A 16,633-nucleotide genomic window follows, 5' to 3' on the forward strand; every position below is an offset into this window, starting at 1 on the left:
TTGACAAGTGCGGTGACATGTCGTTGATCATTGTAGGAGTATATAATAAATCCAAACCAAATCAAACAAACATGTCGGAGTAAAGGGTGCCCAAACAGTTTCATCGCCCATCATTAGAGACAGCTCGGTCCGAAACGAGGCTAACGAATAACATTTCAGGGTAGCAAGAGTCAATAGGATTGCTTCGTTTCGCATAAGCATAACAATTTTGTATCTTTGGGGTTCTGTGGGCACTATGGAAAACATAACGAAAGCTGCATGTTTGCCTGTGAATCATTGTGGGAACAATTTTTCTGCAAATGAATAACGGAATAGTGTATTTTTACACTTCAGCTATTTTTGAGGAAAGGGCGAGGAAATAACTCTTCGTCCATATTTCGAACGCGTGAGTTTTCCTGTTGCTTGTTTCTGCTTCGGGAACATTGATGCATTGCAAAATTCACCAAAAACTTTTTTGTAACTTGTAGCACAATTTGTATTGAATAGTAATCTTGGGAAATAGTGTTGGATGCTTGAACTGACTACTCAGCGAGACGTAAAACGAAGTATGGAAATTATAGTACAAATCACAGTCGGACACTAAAACATAAATGCCCATTCTCCATTTTGCACAAAGTTCATTAGCGCTCTTTGTGTGGTGCGATATTAATCTTGATCGCTGAATTGGCGAAAGTGTTGTTAACCATTAGATCAAAGCTAAATATTTGTGACAGGCAAGAACATGAATATCATTCCTGCTCGCTTTCGTGGCAGCAATTTAAATTGTGCTCTTAGGTTCCCGCCTGACCACACCCTAGTACATCGTGACATATCTCAATAAGTATTTCTAACAAGCTAGTATACAAACAACTTGCTGGTCGTTTCATCACGACGTATTCGTAATAAACAGCAAAGTATTCGTAACAAGCTAGAATACAAATACCATTGCTAGTCGTTTCATTTGCAGAAGTTTCATCCTTCGTTTTTTAATCTGACTGAAGTGACAAAATCGAAGAAACTCGTTCCTGACGGACGACGCCCTTGTGAGTAATTAACGAGCATACTTCTATTACATGAATAAGAATGAGCCAAACCCGTTAAAAAGGCGAAAAAGTGGACGTACTTTCTCTGAGACCATAACCACATTACTCTAGCCACAAGACCACGCCGTTCGCAACCAATTTTTTTCCTAGACACTGTTTATGTTTGGATTTCTTAGATGCTCCTTATGGCCGATGTGTCGTTGACTGCCATTTAATTGCAATAAATCGCAACAAGAGTGACGTTCGTGATAAATGTTCGATGCACCAGTCCACATACTGCTATAACACGCAAGTTTTAGTACAGAACCAGCAGAATACGATGAAATCAAATACGGTGTCTCCGAAATAGCAAGCGAACTAGGTCACGCCACCCGAGATAAATGCCGTGAAATGTTATTAAATATTCTTGCTTGGGGAGGAGTTACCTCTAACTATAAGTGTTTCATCAATACACAGTGTACGCCCCTCTGGGGTAACACAGGCGTATACTCTCGCATGCTAACCATCGTAAAAATGCCGAATGGTATCCTTCGATACAGGCTCTGGAGAACAAATAAGTTCCCCATTTATCATATACCACAAGTGTTCAATTGGCGGGAAATGTGGTGATTCTACTGGCGATGGCGGTAGTTGTACTCCGCGAAGAACACGTTGAGTCGCAGCAACTGTATGTGGACGTGAACTGTCCTGTTGCAAAAGCACATCATCATCATGTCGAAGACATGGCAGTATATGGGGCTAATAGCTTATACAATGTAGTGAGCACTCGTTACTGCAGCGTAAGGAGCAACAGCAAATGTGACCGCTAGTGGTAACTGGTGGCCATCCGACATGAAGCCTGGGACGGGGTCTGTGTGTCGTGGGTTAATGGAATAGGGGGCTCAACAGTTCGACACCGTACACGTGTACGTCCATCACTCGCTTATAGATAGAACCTACTGTCATCACTGAAAACAACAGCGAGTCATTTCACTCTCCATCAACTCTTCCACGACACCAGAGTAGGCATGATCGTCGGTATCTGAGGTCATCAGTCCCCTAGAACTTAGAACTACTTAAGCCTAACTAACCTAAGGACATCATATACATCCATGCCTGAGGCAGGATTCGAACCTGCGACCGTAGCGGTCGCGCGGTCACGGACTGAAGTGCCTAGAACCGCTCGGCCACACCGGACGGCTCTTAACTTGTGTCTGTACTACACCGTAGTCCAGCACCTGGTGTACGGGTGTGGAAATCTTCCACAGTTCTCTGAAAGCAGCGACACACCACCGATACGTTGTGCCCAAAAAGTGGAACAATCCGTCGATACGTCCATCCAGCGATCCCTTTCATATGGCTGAAGTCCTTTCACTCTGAGGTGCTACATGATTATACCCTGCGATGATTATTGCAGACGTTGCTCACCTCTAATCTCAGCCTACACAGTCACAACATAAGGTGTGCATCCAAGCCTCCTGAGCGCCATCTGATTGCCGATGACCGTGGCAAACTACTATCTCTCAGTATGCACATATAAGGGGCGATCAAAAAGTTTCCGTCTGCGGGTCTGTTGCACCGTAGAATCAACGGAGAGAGACTCCACTGCTGGTATACAAGCACCGACATACAGGCAAGGGATTAGTGTGGCACTCGTGTCTTTCCAGCATGCGTGCGGTAAATGTGGATATGTGAACTAAGGCGACGGTATTACCAAACGCAGTTCTCTGTGACAGGTAAAACGGCCTCCAGAACGCAGAGTGTTGTTAGCGTTTTATGTTGTTACCAGGCCTACTAGTGCAAATAAGGCGTGTGGATAGTGTCGGACTGAGTGACCGCTGAAGGACACCGAGATCGCGTACTCACATGAGGTTGCGTTATCAGCACTTGACACAGTTCCAAAAGCGCCTCATTGTGTGTCTCCATTTGGGTCACTGATCGAATCGTGCAATATCCATATCTGTGTGGCATTCGACTGTGACACTGGCCCAGTGTTGGCCTGCATGTGATCATGAGGCCAGGCATATTCCTCGTCAAGGTTCAGTCGACCACGACTGACTACGCATGAGGGGGGGTCGTAATGCGTCCAAGCACATCGCAGCCCCTCACATCTTCGACGACCGCCTTAAAACAAGTAATGGACTCCTTACACCCATTTTGTCATCCCATACTATTGGTCGGAGATTAGCAGCAGCAACACTAGGGAATAACTATCCCATGAGTAAGCTGTCTTTAACACCGGAACACACGCGGCTGCTCTTGGAGCGGAGCCGTGACAGGGAAACATGACAGCTTATGTGTGGCGGCGCACTATGTTCAGCGATGAATAGTGGTTCTTCACTACCTTGGATGACCATGATCGATGACCATCAAAGCGACCATGGCAGAGGTCTCTTTCTTTCAATGTTTTGGAAAGATACAACGCTGTTATTCCTGCGTCAAGGTATGGGGTGCCGTTGGTTATGACTTCAGGTCACAAATGGTGATGATTGAGGGTACTGTACAGGTAAAAAGACACGTCACAGGCGTCCTGTAACCTCACGTGTTACCTCTCATGTAACTGTATCTTTATGCCATTTTTCAATAGGACAGTGATCGCCCACACAAAGTACGTCTCTGAACTGTCTGCGTGATGTTGAGGCATTCCTGTGATCAGTAAGATCCCAGGATCTCTCCCAAAATCTTGAACGTCACCTCAATGCCAGTCGGAGTATCTAGGATATTAAGTACACTAGTGGCCATTAAAACTGCTACAATACGAAGATGACGTGCTACAGACGCAAAATTTAATCGACAGGAAGAAGATGCTGTGATATGCAAATGATAAGCTTTTCAGAGCATTCACACAAGGTTGGCGCCGGTGACGACACCTACAACGTGCTGACATGAGGAAAGTTTCCAACTGATTTCTCATACACAAACTGCAGTTGACCGGCGTTGCCTGGTGAAACGTTGTTCTGATGCCTCGTGCAAGGAGGAGAAATGCGTATCATCACGTTTCAGACTTCGATTAAGATCGGATTGTAGCCTATCGCGATTGCGGTTTATCGTATCGCGACATTGCTGCTCGCGTTGGTCGACCTCCAATCACTGTTAGCAGAATATGGAATCGGTGGGTTCAGGAGGGTAATATGGAACACCGTGCTGGGTCCCAATGGCCTAGTATCACTAGCAGTCGACTTGATAGGCATCTTATCTCCATGGCGGTAAAGGATCGCCGGCCCTGGTTGCCGTGCGGTTCTAGGCGCTTCAGTCCGGAACCGCGGGACTGCTACGGTCGCAGGTTCGAATCCTGCCTCGGGCATGAATGAGTGTGATGTCCTTAGGTTAGTTAGGTATAAGTACTTCTAAGTTCTAGGGGACTGATGACCTAAGATGTTAAGTCCCATAGTGCTCAGAGCCATTTGAACCATTTTGTAACGGATGATGCAGCCACGTCTCGATCCCTGAGTGAATAGATGGGGACGTTTGCAAGGCAACAACCAGCTGCACGAACAGTTTGACGACGTTTGCAGCAGCATGGACTATCAGCTCGGAGACCATGGCTGTGGTTACTCTTGATGCTGCATCACAGAGAGGAGAGCCTGCAGTGGTGTACTTCATGACGAATCTGGGTGCACGAGTGGCAAAACGTCATTTTTTCGAATGGTCCAGGTTCTGTTTACAGGATCATGATGGTCGCATTCGTGTTTGGCGACCACGCGGTGAATGCACATTAGAAGCGTGTATTTCTCATCTCCATACTGGCGTATCACCCTGCATGATGGTATGGGGTGCCATTGGTTACACGTCTCGGTCACCTCTTGTTCGCTTTGACGGCACTTTGAACAGTGGACGTTACATTTCAGATGTGTTACGACCAGTGGCTCTACCCTTCATTCGATCCCTGCGAAATCCTGCATTTCAGCAAGATAATGCTCGACCGCTTGTTTCAGGTCCTGTACGGGCCTTTCTGGATACAGGAAATGTTGTGCTGCTACCCCGGCCAGCACATTCTCGAGATCTATCACCAATTGAAAACGTCTGGTCAGTGGTGGCTGAGCAACTGGCTCGTCACAATACGCCAGTCACTACTGTTGATGAACTGTGGTATCGTGTTGAAGCTGCATGGTCAGCTGTACCTGTGCACGCCGTCCAAGCTCTGTTTGGCGCATTGCCCAAGCGTATCAAGGCCGTTATTATGGCCAGAGGTGGTTGTTCTGGGTACTGATTTCTTAGGATCTATGCACCCAAATTGTGTGAAAATGTAATCACATGTTAGTTCCACTATAATATATTTGTCCAATGAATACCCATTTATCATCTGCTTTTCTTCTTGGTGTAGTAATTTTAATGGCCAGTGGTGTATCAGTTGCGACAGTTATGGGCCACCTTGCCTCAGGACAGAATACGATAGCTATAGAGCTTCCCATGCCTTACACAAATACGTAATAACCTCGGACGGGAGACAAAGAAAGCCATACGTCAGACAAGTCTTTGGAAACGTTTTCTTTATAGATATGTTATACAGCACGTATTATACACATTAGCACTGACGTGCAGATAATTTGCGTACAGTACAGTCACAAAAATTGTTAGGTTAAGAGACATAATGAACTACAATCGGCAAGCAAGCTTAATCAACCAGGGTAAATATTTCACTATGCACCAGAGTGTACACTTTTTAAACACTTCTTGACACGTTAAGTCTCGAGTGCCAGATCATCACTCGTACCTGGTCCATTGCCGTCGCGCAGGGAATGCTCTTACCTACTGAAATATCCTGGCATAACTGAAGCTGAGAACAAGGTCGTATTTCGCACCTGAATGGCTGTGAAAGGAAGAGCAATGACCACGAATCGCAGAGATGATGGTATGAGTTCCAGCCCAGCACATAGCTTACAGCTGATGAACATTTAAGAAGATGGAGGTAGAATTATGATTTACCCTGTATACATTTCACACAAGAAACAACATAGTGTGATATAACAAATAGATGGATATGGAAACTGGGCAAAAGCAAGACCAGTTAATGAAAAGGAGCCACTTACCTTCCTCCCCCACTTCTCTTCCCCCCCCCCCCCCTCGCCACCCGCGTCCCATTCACAAATATAAAATAAATCCTATGGACCAGTCTCACTGAAGAATACTGAAAATACTAAACAGAACCAAGCCCAAAATGGCGACGCATTATCATATTTGAACAGCTGGAAACTGACACGAACAATCGAGAAGTTCCAGTATTTCACTACACCTACCATCCTTAGGTCTTTCTCCTCAAACAAGACGTTTGATCGGACTCATTCATATCTCCACCAAATTCACGTTAAATAAGGAATTGTTGTACGGCTCGCGGGCCCTATACAAATATTATCATCTAAAGTTATTTCATCGGTTTGTGTGTGTGTCAGTTTGTTTGCTTATTCGGTCAAGGAGATTTCATTTTCCTTAGCAACGCTTAGAGAAGCCCGTGTCCGTGTCGAAAAATTTCGAATTCTTTATCTGAGATCGAACCGAGGACCACGTCAGTTACCAGTTCGAGAACACAGCTGAGGCTGTTTTCAGCTGACCTCGATCTGGTGTAGAGATCCGTCCGCTGCACAATCACGCCACATATCCAGGCCGGTTGTAATGCCCTCGGTGCGAGAAAACAGACGAGGTAACAAATTTGTGTGCCTACAGTCCCTCACAGCCTCCTCCTTTCAGAACTCTGCTTACATCGAACTATACTACTTAAGCCATGGTTGCATCCGAGGAAGAGGCTGTATATTCAGTTTTTGTCATTTATATTATAACAGCTTAAGATTTCAATCATATTTCACTGATATTCGTTCCCATTTTTTGTTAATCGAATAATTTTCCTGTAAGATAAATCCATAATTACAGCACTAAAAGATGTAGTGAATTCGCGGCAGTCGCAAGACATCTGATATCATCGAACACTGTTTTGGTTGTTTGTTTCATAGCGTAGGAAGTCACAAAATTTTAATGTTATGGAGGGCAGTTACGCAATTTGACTCCATAGGCAGATAGTAGACGTGCCAATAGGCTCTCGTTCATATGTGTTAACGCTATTTTCTCGTGAGAACTGTGAAAAAGTGCAATTTCGTCCATGGTTGTCAGGTTAATAACAAGGATATTTATCGTCTGTGACGTTTTAGTAGAAAGATGTAATTAACATAACAACCTTAGATATATTATATCTGATAGAATACGATGTGTTAGCGTTTCTTCAGACGTTTGCTGCGTTAGTGTTAGAAAGCGCGGGATCATGGGCTGTATTGTGGGAGCCCAGTCAGGAGGAACAGATTTGCACTGGCAGCAGTGAAAGCGAAGGCAACGCTTCAGAGAGTCCAACGTGAATCAGGTATTTCCGGTATATTACACTTTTTGTTCCCAACTACATTTTTACGTTCGATACTAGTGCACCTATGAGGATGTAGTATCTATTTTCTAGAGGTGGCTGTGGGATCATTTACGAAATAGCTGCATTAAGTTTTCTGTGCGTGCACAGCATATAAAGTTTAATTTTTTCTCCAGGTGCGTTTGCACTTCAGGTATACGTTCCTGGACCAGGCTGTCTAGAAATCTGCGTCTGGTCCAAAACAAATCTACATTTTCTGGTGCAATTTCGCTCTCGGTTTATCAGGCTGTCTTTTTTTCTATCCATCAGTGAATCAGTATTTCTCACCGTCACCACACCAGTTAACTTCTTGTATAGACTTGATCTTTCTGTTGAGCTGCCAATATTTTCATAAGTATATCAATACCTTTTTTCGCCAGCACCATTTTTCCTGAGAAATTTATTGAACACGATGCTAGAACAGAAATCACTGTAATACCTATGTTCACAGACTTTCAGAGAACACAAGGAAGTTACCGAGACCCTTAAACTTACTACGTATAACAAATGCGTGAAGAAGACGTGTCATTCAGTATCACGCTCAGTAGTGAAGGAAATCAGAGTTGACGGAGATATCTCCCCTACGTAACAGATAATCGATTTCTTCACAAAGATGAGACTGATACTGGTCCTGTCGGATATCGGGAACGACGATGAATGACAAGGCGTCCCAATTGGCTTGCATTTACTTCGAAGAAAACGATTTATTGACAAACATCCAGCGTGGTTTCAGAAAATATCGTTCATGCCAAACACAACTAGTTCTTTATTATCACAAGTCAATGAGTGCTGCATAGAGGGTATCTCAAATTGATTCCCTATTTTTAGATTTCCAGAAGGTTTTTGGCATCGTTCCTCAAAAACGGCTTCTGATCAAACTACGAGTCTATGGAATATCGTATCAACTGTGCTGCTGGATACATGACTTCCCATCAAGAAGGTCACATTTCGTAGTAACTGACGGAGGTCATCGAATAAAACAGAAGCAATAGCTGGCGTTTGTCAAGGAAGTGTTACAGGCCCTCTGATCTCCATTATCTACAAAAACGATTTAGGAGAGACTCATTTTAAATTGTTTGCCGATAATGCTGTCATTTACCATGTAATGTCATCAGATGATCAAAACCAATTGCAAAATGATTTAGATAAGATATCCGAATGGTAAGAAACGTGGCAATTGACTCTAAATAATGAAAGTTGTGAAGTCATCCACATGTGTACTACAAGGAATCTGGTAAACTTCTCCGAATGGTAAGAAACGTGGCAATTGACTCTAAATAATGAAAATTGTGAAATCATCCACATGTGTGCTACAAGGAATCTGGTAAACGTCTGTTACACAATTAATAACAGACATCTAGAGACTGTAAATTCAAGTAAATACTTAGGGATTACAATTACGAATAACTTAATCTGGGACAATCACATAGATAATGCGTAGGGGAAAGCCAACCAAACACTGAGATACTTAGAAAATGCAACACGTCTACCGAAAAGACTGCTTATAATACTCTTGTCAAACCACATCTGGAGTACTGCTGTGCGATGTTGGATCCGCATCAGATAAGATTGACGGAGGACGTCGAAACAGTACACAAAAGGACAGCTCGTTTTTTATAATCGTGAAATAGGGGAGAGGATGCCACGGATATGACACACGTATTAGGATGGCAGTCATAAAAACTGCATTTTTCGCTGCAGCAGGACCTTCTCATGAAATTTCAGTCAACTACCTTCTCTTCAGAGTGTGAAAATATTTTGTTAGCCCCAACCTACATAGGGAAACATCATCATCATAATAAAATAAGGGAAATCAGAGCTTGCTCTGAGTGTTTCTTTTTCCCACGTGCTGTTCGAAAGTGTAACGTTAGAGGTACCTAATTTTAAATTTCAGATTAATCATGTAGATATTGATGTAGCGTGGTTCGGCTGTTTCTCACGTTTCCGTAGACTAAAAATGGGCTTACTTTCCATTTCTTCTACGAACATCATTCGCTGAATACACTTAGGGCGTTTTACATAATTATCAGACGAAAACAAAGGGTCCTTCACACGGGTTAAAATAGCCATACATGCTATCGAAGACTATTGGAGATATCAGGTAAGATATTCCTTTGGAGAGTTACAACCATAATCGCCGAGTAACAGTCCTTCTGTACTTGCAAAAACTTATATCTTCTGCTAAGTATATAACAAATTACTTTGTGGACGGTGAGATCGTTGAAATATCAACTTGTAGCCTCGCGTCACAGAAACATACATATGCGTTAGATATATCTTTCAAGAATACTCTGCGACGTGAAAAGACAATATAAGACCTAGATAAAATGTAAGAACACGCTTATACGTTATCATTGGTCCTCCTGCCGATGGATTCTGCAGTAAAATAACGTAACAATTTGTAACTGGTTGTTCTGTTTCCCGTCCCGTTTGCGGCAGTGCGAGAAGTCAAGGAAAGATCTCTCAATAAAATATAACGTCCACCCATTGCTTTTCTAGATACTGGACCTCGGAGCTGGCTTGCATTAATATGAAAATAATTTATCAGCATTCATTTGTCCCTGCGCCAAATAGACCAGAGGGATCTCAAAGCTTCCCAGCACGAGAGCTCTATGCCTAACGGCCATAAGCTCTAAGGCATGATAGCTCCGTTCTCTTCTTGCTGAATTATTCAGAGTTCCCGCAGTGAATGTTGTGTCACTTTTCCCTTATGATTTGCCGTCTCGTTTCCAATAGTTATCACTCTTTCCTAGTCGCGACCTCGTTAGTACCTGTCTCTTACCAATCTCATACCGATTGGCGATGGCGACGTAAAACGTTCAAATGGTCAGCATGTAGGCATGTGGAGGAGTGGCTTCAGCAGAAAAAAATGACAAGGAATAAGGGGAAGAAAAGGAAAGATGCTTGCAATTGCCGGAAGTGAGATAGTGTTCCGCGATTACCCTAAATGACTACATTCGAATGCAGACATGTTTCATTCAGCATCGTCTCTCTACCCTAGACCCCAGCCACTTATAGCCTTAACGTCTACGGGACGTTAATCACTAAGCTTGCTTCCTCATTCCCGCCGCAGAGTGTGCGATAGACGTTATGTTTCTGACAGTCTGCCGAGCTGCCTATTAACATAGCAACGTGAATAGGACTCTTTCGCTGCCACTGACCCTGGAGCGGACATAAGAACTCCTCAATCTCAGTACAGTTGTCTCTTGGTGGAGGCTTTATTCCTTTGTACTACTTCCAGTGTGCCGTCGCAGCAACTCGAATTCCTGGTAGTTAGCCTTGTCAGGTCTGACCTTCGGGGCGCCTCGCGCGTTCCCAACAATTACAAGTAGTGTACTTTCTCGCAGATACAGTTTGCGAAGTTCTTTTAAATTAAAGCCTAGGAAGAAACATTCGTATTCCACAGGCAGCAAAGAACAGAACAACAGATAGTTTCTGCATGCTTGCTGTTACTTTGATCTCCAAACGAGTCTGAAAATATTGCCATTCACAGTGCACTGAAACAACGACTACTGTTTGTACAAGTATTGCTTAACACTTCTGGATGCACTACATGTTTGCTGATAAACTGTTAGCAGAGATCCTTGAACTGTCTTAAATGAACAAATGTTCTGAACACAGGGAAACTCAGCAAAGAAATATCACGACTTAACATTCTTTCCACAGAACGATAAGCTAACGACGTTGTTAGTAAGGTGTTTACCAAGCTGCGTTCGGAGAGCAGGAAAATCGCTTTTCTGAATGTGCAGTCGTTCATATCGGAAGTTCCATCGACTCTTATCTTAAGGGTGATTAATATTTCAATTGTTTCTTATCAGATGTTATCGAGATGGAATGTATCGTGCCACAGGAAAAAGAGAGATCTCTCAACGCTTATTTCGTGAAGAAGTGCGTTGAATAGCGTATTAAGAAACAACAGCATGTTAGTGGAAATTCCAACACCTAGTGGGAAGAGCCATAATGTATTCAAACTCTGGGTAGATTTTAGGGATTTCACGTCATACTGAATTATAGTCAGAGGTTATGTAAACTTCCGTAATCTGAATAAATTCTGCATTGTCATCTACTTGATGTCTGGTATAAAAGTGATTTCAGTCACATGTATCCTGCTTGGTGGGAAAATCTTTTACAAGTGTTAGTGCAGATTCTACAGATGCATGATTATACTTCTTTACATTCTAGTTCTACTACCACATGTATAGACATGACGTACAGTACGATCGCTTGAATCATGAGCCAACGAACGCAAAACGTTTTTTATCTTTTGGATAAATTAAAACAGATAGCCATGCCCGTCAAGAAGGCTATTCTGTAACCAAAGATCTCTTCAATGGGCGATACCAAGGCTGTAGTGCGTATGCTCGTCTTATATTCATTGTGGTACAGACGTAGATGTGGTTGGTACGGTATACACAACTAAAAACTCCCGACGGTGAATCATGATAGAGATTATTTATCAGGCACTGGACTGACTTACAGCGAGCACCGGAAAGTTGTGAAACAATCATTAATCCAGTATCAATCTTCAGCATACAGCGGAGTATGCGCTGTTTTGAAACCACGCAGCAAATTAAAACTGTGTGCTAGGATGTTCCTTTCATGATTATTATCTAATACGTCTTACGACGTATTTGGATTTATATCAACGTTGATAATTGCCGCAAAATCGAAGAATGGTCATTATTATATCATAGTTAAATGTCACTACATTTTCGAGGTTTCTTGTCATAAAATGTATATTATTATGTGCTTAGATGGTATAAATGACTATAACAATATTAGTGGTTATGAATGAAAAACTGAGTCTATTTTAAATCGTATTAGATATCTGAAATTAGTTTACGTACAGATCATGTCTGGAAAATAAGGAACTTAATATCTTTTCGATCTGGGACCACGTATTTTATTCTACTATATCCAGAAGATACAGCTTGCGGCAGTGGTGCCAACCGCATCTACACCGGTCATGAGTTTTTAGTTTCAATTTTCCGATTTAGTGTTACTGGCAGTATATTATAATCACCTAATCAGAGAAAAATTTGAAACCGTGGAGTAGCAGGACCATTGACAACTGACACACAAATTCTATTCGGCATTTATAATTACACACATAATCACAAGAGTATGTTAGAACAGACGGAGCACTCTGACACAAGCGAGGATACATTTTGATATCTGTACTGTGAACAGACACAGTTTTCACAGTCAGTACAAATACACACACACACACACATATATATATATATATATATATATATATATATATATATATTTATGTGTGTGTGTGTGTGTGTGTGTGTAGATGTCTCTTTCCTTAATGCCAACTAATACACTACAAGTAACGCAATATTTTAAGCAACGAAAACATTCCGCACATTCTTTTTGTCTTCATAAGCTTCATTATGTTGTTAGCTTCTTTTTACGCTGTAATCCAGAGTAAACCGATGAAAAACTTCCTTCGAAATTGAAGTTCGTTAAGTATAAATAAACTTATCGGGAAAAATCCTTACTTTAGGATTATACACATTTTACGACGCAACACCATGGTCAAACAACAAACGAAAAATTTACTGGACATTTAAACCGGATGCGTTTGGATAAAATTCATTTCTAACTTTCTTGATGTAAGTGTGTCTCAATTTTTACTGGTGATTTCCAGAGTTCTTTAATTATTTATTTATTTTTAATCCTGATCCGACCTCTGAGTACAGGACTGGATACACTCTGAGTTCGAGAAAATATTTGTTGTAACAATTAGTAGTTCGCAAGAACGTCTCTAAAACGTAACTGTCATTTTACGTAAGCGGTAAATAAATAATAAATTACATTCCCTAATACAATATTTCCAACGAAGTAACACATTAGAACGTGGTCGAATGGCTGAATGCTGTTCAAAAAACAAGATATTACGATCTAAATGACTTACCAGTATAATACTTTCTACGACCTGATTAGGAGGAATCTAATTAACTTGACATCTGCAGGGGCTATGATCAGCAATAGCACGCAGTGGTGCAGCGAAGTCGGCCGTGCCAGCTTACCACAAGGTGCAGAGGAGCAGGAGGTAGCCGACCAGCATGTTGGAGCTGCGGCGGGCGACTGGAGAATGCGGGCAGCGCCGAGCCTCGCGCTGCATAAAAGCGGCAGCGGGTTCCCCCACCTGCCGGCTATCGCCGACGACGTGCTGCTAACCTCCGACGAATAACACGCCCGCACGTCCTTCCCCTGTACACATGTCTTATTTGCGTCCGTGCTCGAGGCCAGAAAACCACAAACGGGCGGTAGTGCTGCAGCGAGGCGTACGTAGTTCGAGTCCTGAAAGTACATACACGCATACATATCCAGCGGTCACAGGCCCTGCAGATCGCGCGCTGCATCCACAAACTGTCTACATTCCTTTCTGTTCTGCTCGGTTCCTCCATACGCCTTTAGTTTCCAGGGCTGTCAAGTCCTCCGCCCGGTTGTCCATTCAGTGCTGCCTTGGTCGTCCCATGGGGCTTGTGATGCTTAGTTTCTCCTCAAATGCTTTCTTCACCTGCCTTTCTCCTGACATACAGGCTACATGGCCTGTCCAGTGGATTCTTTTGCTTCTCAGCTTCTGCACTATTGTGGTTGTTGCAGCAAGAGATAGATTTCCTCATTCCTCCTTCTCCATTCTTTATCTAAGATTAGTCCCAACACCTTCCTCATTACTCTTCTGTCAAATAGTAATAGTGTTTCCTTTCGCATTTTGTCATGCTTCAGGTTTCTGAACTGTACATGACGGCCGGGCATATTACTGTGTTATATATTCTCATCTTAGTATTCGCTGATATTGATTTTGCGCTGAGAGTCTCCTTCAGGGAATACATGCATTTCATTCTCACTGGTATTTTTTCCTTGATGTCCATTTCTATGTTGTTGTTGCTGGTAAACCGAGATCCCAAGTGCTAGAACTGGTGCACTCTCTTGAACGTCATGCTATCTGTCTCAAGAAATTCTTGCTGCTCTTGTATTCCTCCTAATTGCTTGAACTCCGCTTTGTCTTGATTCCCCTTCAGTCCCACCTTCTGCGCGTAGTTGTCTATTTCCTGGTACATTTCATTCAACATATGGATTGATTCACTTAGCTGTACTATATCATCTGCACATTCGAGACAATTGAAACTACCATTCATCTACACTCCAGCCAATTCCTGTTACCTACATTCGCTTATAACTTTCTCATAGATTACACTGAACAAAACACATGACAGAGCATCCCCTTTTCTGAGACCTGTCTCAATCTCGAACCTTTATGACGTGATCCCTCGGAAACGCACTGCTGGCGTTTATCGATCCATACAAGTCTGCACCATTCTAACTAGCTTCTCAGGGATTTTGAAGTCACGCATTGCATTGCATAGGCTATTCCTGTGGATGCTGTCGTATTTACACTGAAGATCGACGAACAGACTATAGACGCCTTTATTATATTCCCAGTGTTTTTCAAACAAAAGTCTTATGATGAAAATGTGATCTGCGGTTTGATCAAAAGCCAGCTTGGTATTCCTGTATAACGTTCTCTGTGAATGATTGTAATTTTCTCAGGATTACGACAGCACCTTTTAGGTTACATTAAACACGCTGATACATCTGTAGTTGTCACATTCCGTTTTCCTTCCTCCTTGTATCTAGGGCTTATTATGAAGAGGCTTTGATCGACTCCCGGATGCGTCGTTTTAGGCGTGTTCGGGGCTTGCGCACTACTGTTTACTACCCCATTCATAATACTTAATTCATTGCTGGGGCCAAAGGGAAAAATAAAGTGAAGGTGAAAGGCATTGTTTCCCATACTGTCCTTGATACTCCATATATTTTTGCAGATGGTATCGGCCATATTACGGCCATTCTTCTGGCACTGTCCCATTCTTCCATATCAACTGAATCAGTTTATATATACAGGGCGTTTCAAAAATGACCGGTATATTTGAAACGGCAATACAAACTAAACGAGCAGCGATAGAAATACACCGTTTGTTGCAACATGCTTGGGACAACAGTACATTTTCAGACAGACAAACTTTCGAAATTACAGTAGTTACAATTGTCAACAACAGATGGCCGAGCCACCGAGTGCACAGAGGATAGTGCGGCTGCAGGGATTTATCCCTTGCACGCTCCCCGCGAGACCCACATTCACAACTTAATGTCTACACACTACATTCGTAGTGCCCCTGCCCATTTAACTCATTACTCGCGACAGAAAATCTTACCGAGTCCCGGAAGAGTTAGGGCAATGTGTGTGCTTTATGTAGAAATGTAGGCCTCATGGGGAGTGTGCAAGGGATACATCCCTGCAGTCGCACTGTCCTGTGTGTCCCTCGTGGCTCAGATGGATAGAGCGTCTGTCATGTAAAGAGGAGATACGGGGTTCGATTCCCAGTCGGCGCACACATTTTCAGCTGTCCCCGTTGATGTATATCAACGCCTGTCAGCAGCGTAGGGTCTTGATTTAATTATCATTTCATTCTAAGAGAGCTGCATGATCACCGATGGTATCTACTCTTTACGTGTGGTAAGGTCTCATGGGACCAAACTGTTGAGGTCATCGGTCCCTAGCACCAATTGTAACACACTTTTAGCAGTGAATATTTTCCCTTCTTACTGTAACGATTTTACACATAGGCCTTTTTAATGATCCATGATAGCGTATGACTACCGCATATTATTTTAATATGCATTATGACACCTATATCTGTCTGAAACGTCTAGATGCTTCTGCCATGAATAAATAATTTAGAGAAGATCTGTGTAGTTATGTGGAAGCCGGTTGGGAGGGTTTGAGGCTGTGGAATCGACTGAAGTAATTAGGTAGGGTTCGCTTTTCCTCCATAATATACGTAACTATATTGCTGGTTGATGTATTGCAAGCGTAACACAAATATAGTCGAAATACGCCAGCCATGATGCCAGGATGTCTCAGCATACACAGGTCACGAGAGGCAGCGTCCTGTCTCTCGTCCAGTGCGATGATTTCAGTGCACGTGAAGCGGCAGTGAGGTCCGGCGGTCAATCCCGCTGTGCCCGGAAGTCGAAAGTATTGGCGCGAGAAAGGGATAATTGGACCGCTTCGAGGACCGGCCTGACGAAACGGGTCGATGTCTCAGCAAGACAACGTGTTAGTTGACGCTTTTATGGAACGTCCGTTTTTAAATTCCGTCCAACTCAAGAATGAGATCAATTTCTCTGGAACAGTTCTCTACCGCTTACGGGATGCTGCCCTTCGAAG

At 43.0% G+C, this 16,633-nt stretch overlaps 1 protein-coding gene across 1 annotated transcript in view; it reads right to left on the reverse strand.

The window, feature by feature from the left end:
* Window positions 1–13,507, reverse strand: part of LOC126298935 (regucalcin-like) — a 57,656-nt gene extending 44,149 nt beyond the window's left edge. The window contains exon 1 of the mRNA XM_049990532.1: window positions 13,425–13,507. Coding sequence (XP_049846489.1) covers window positions 13,425–13,462 — 38 coding nt within the window. The 5' untranslated portion in view covers window positions 13,463–13,507. The remainder of the gene's footprint in view (window positions 1–13,424) is intronic.
* Between the last annotated feature and the right edge of the window lie 3,126 nt (window positions 13,508–16,633).

The sequence above is a fragment of the Schistocerca gregaria genome, chromosome X (genome assembly GCF_023897955.1).
Source record: "Schistocerca gregaria isolate iqSchGreg1 chromosome X, iqSchGreg1.2, whole genome shotgun sequence".
Classification (NCBI taxonomy): domain Eukaryota; kingdom Metazoa; phylum Arthropoda; class Insecta; order Orthoptera; family Acrididae; genus Schistocerca; species Schistocerca gregaria.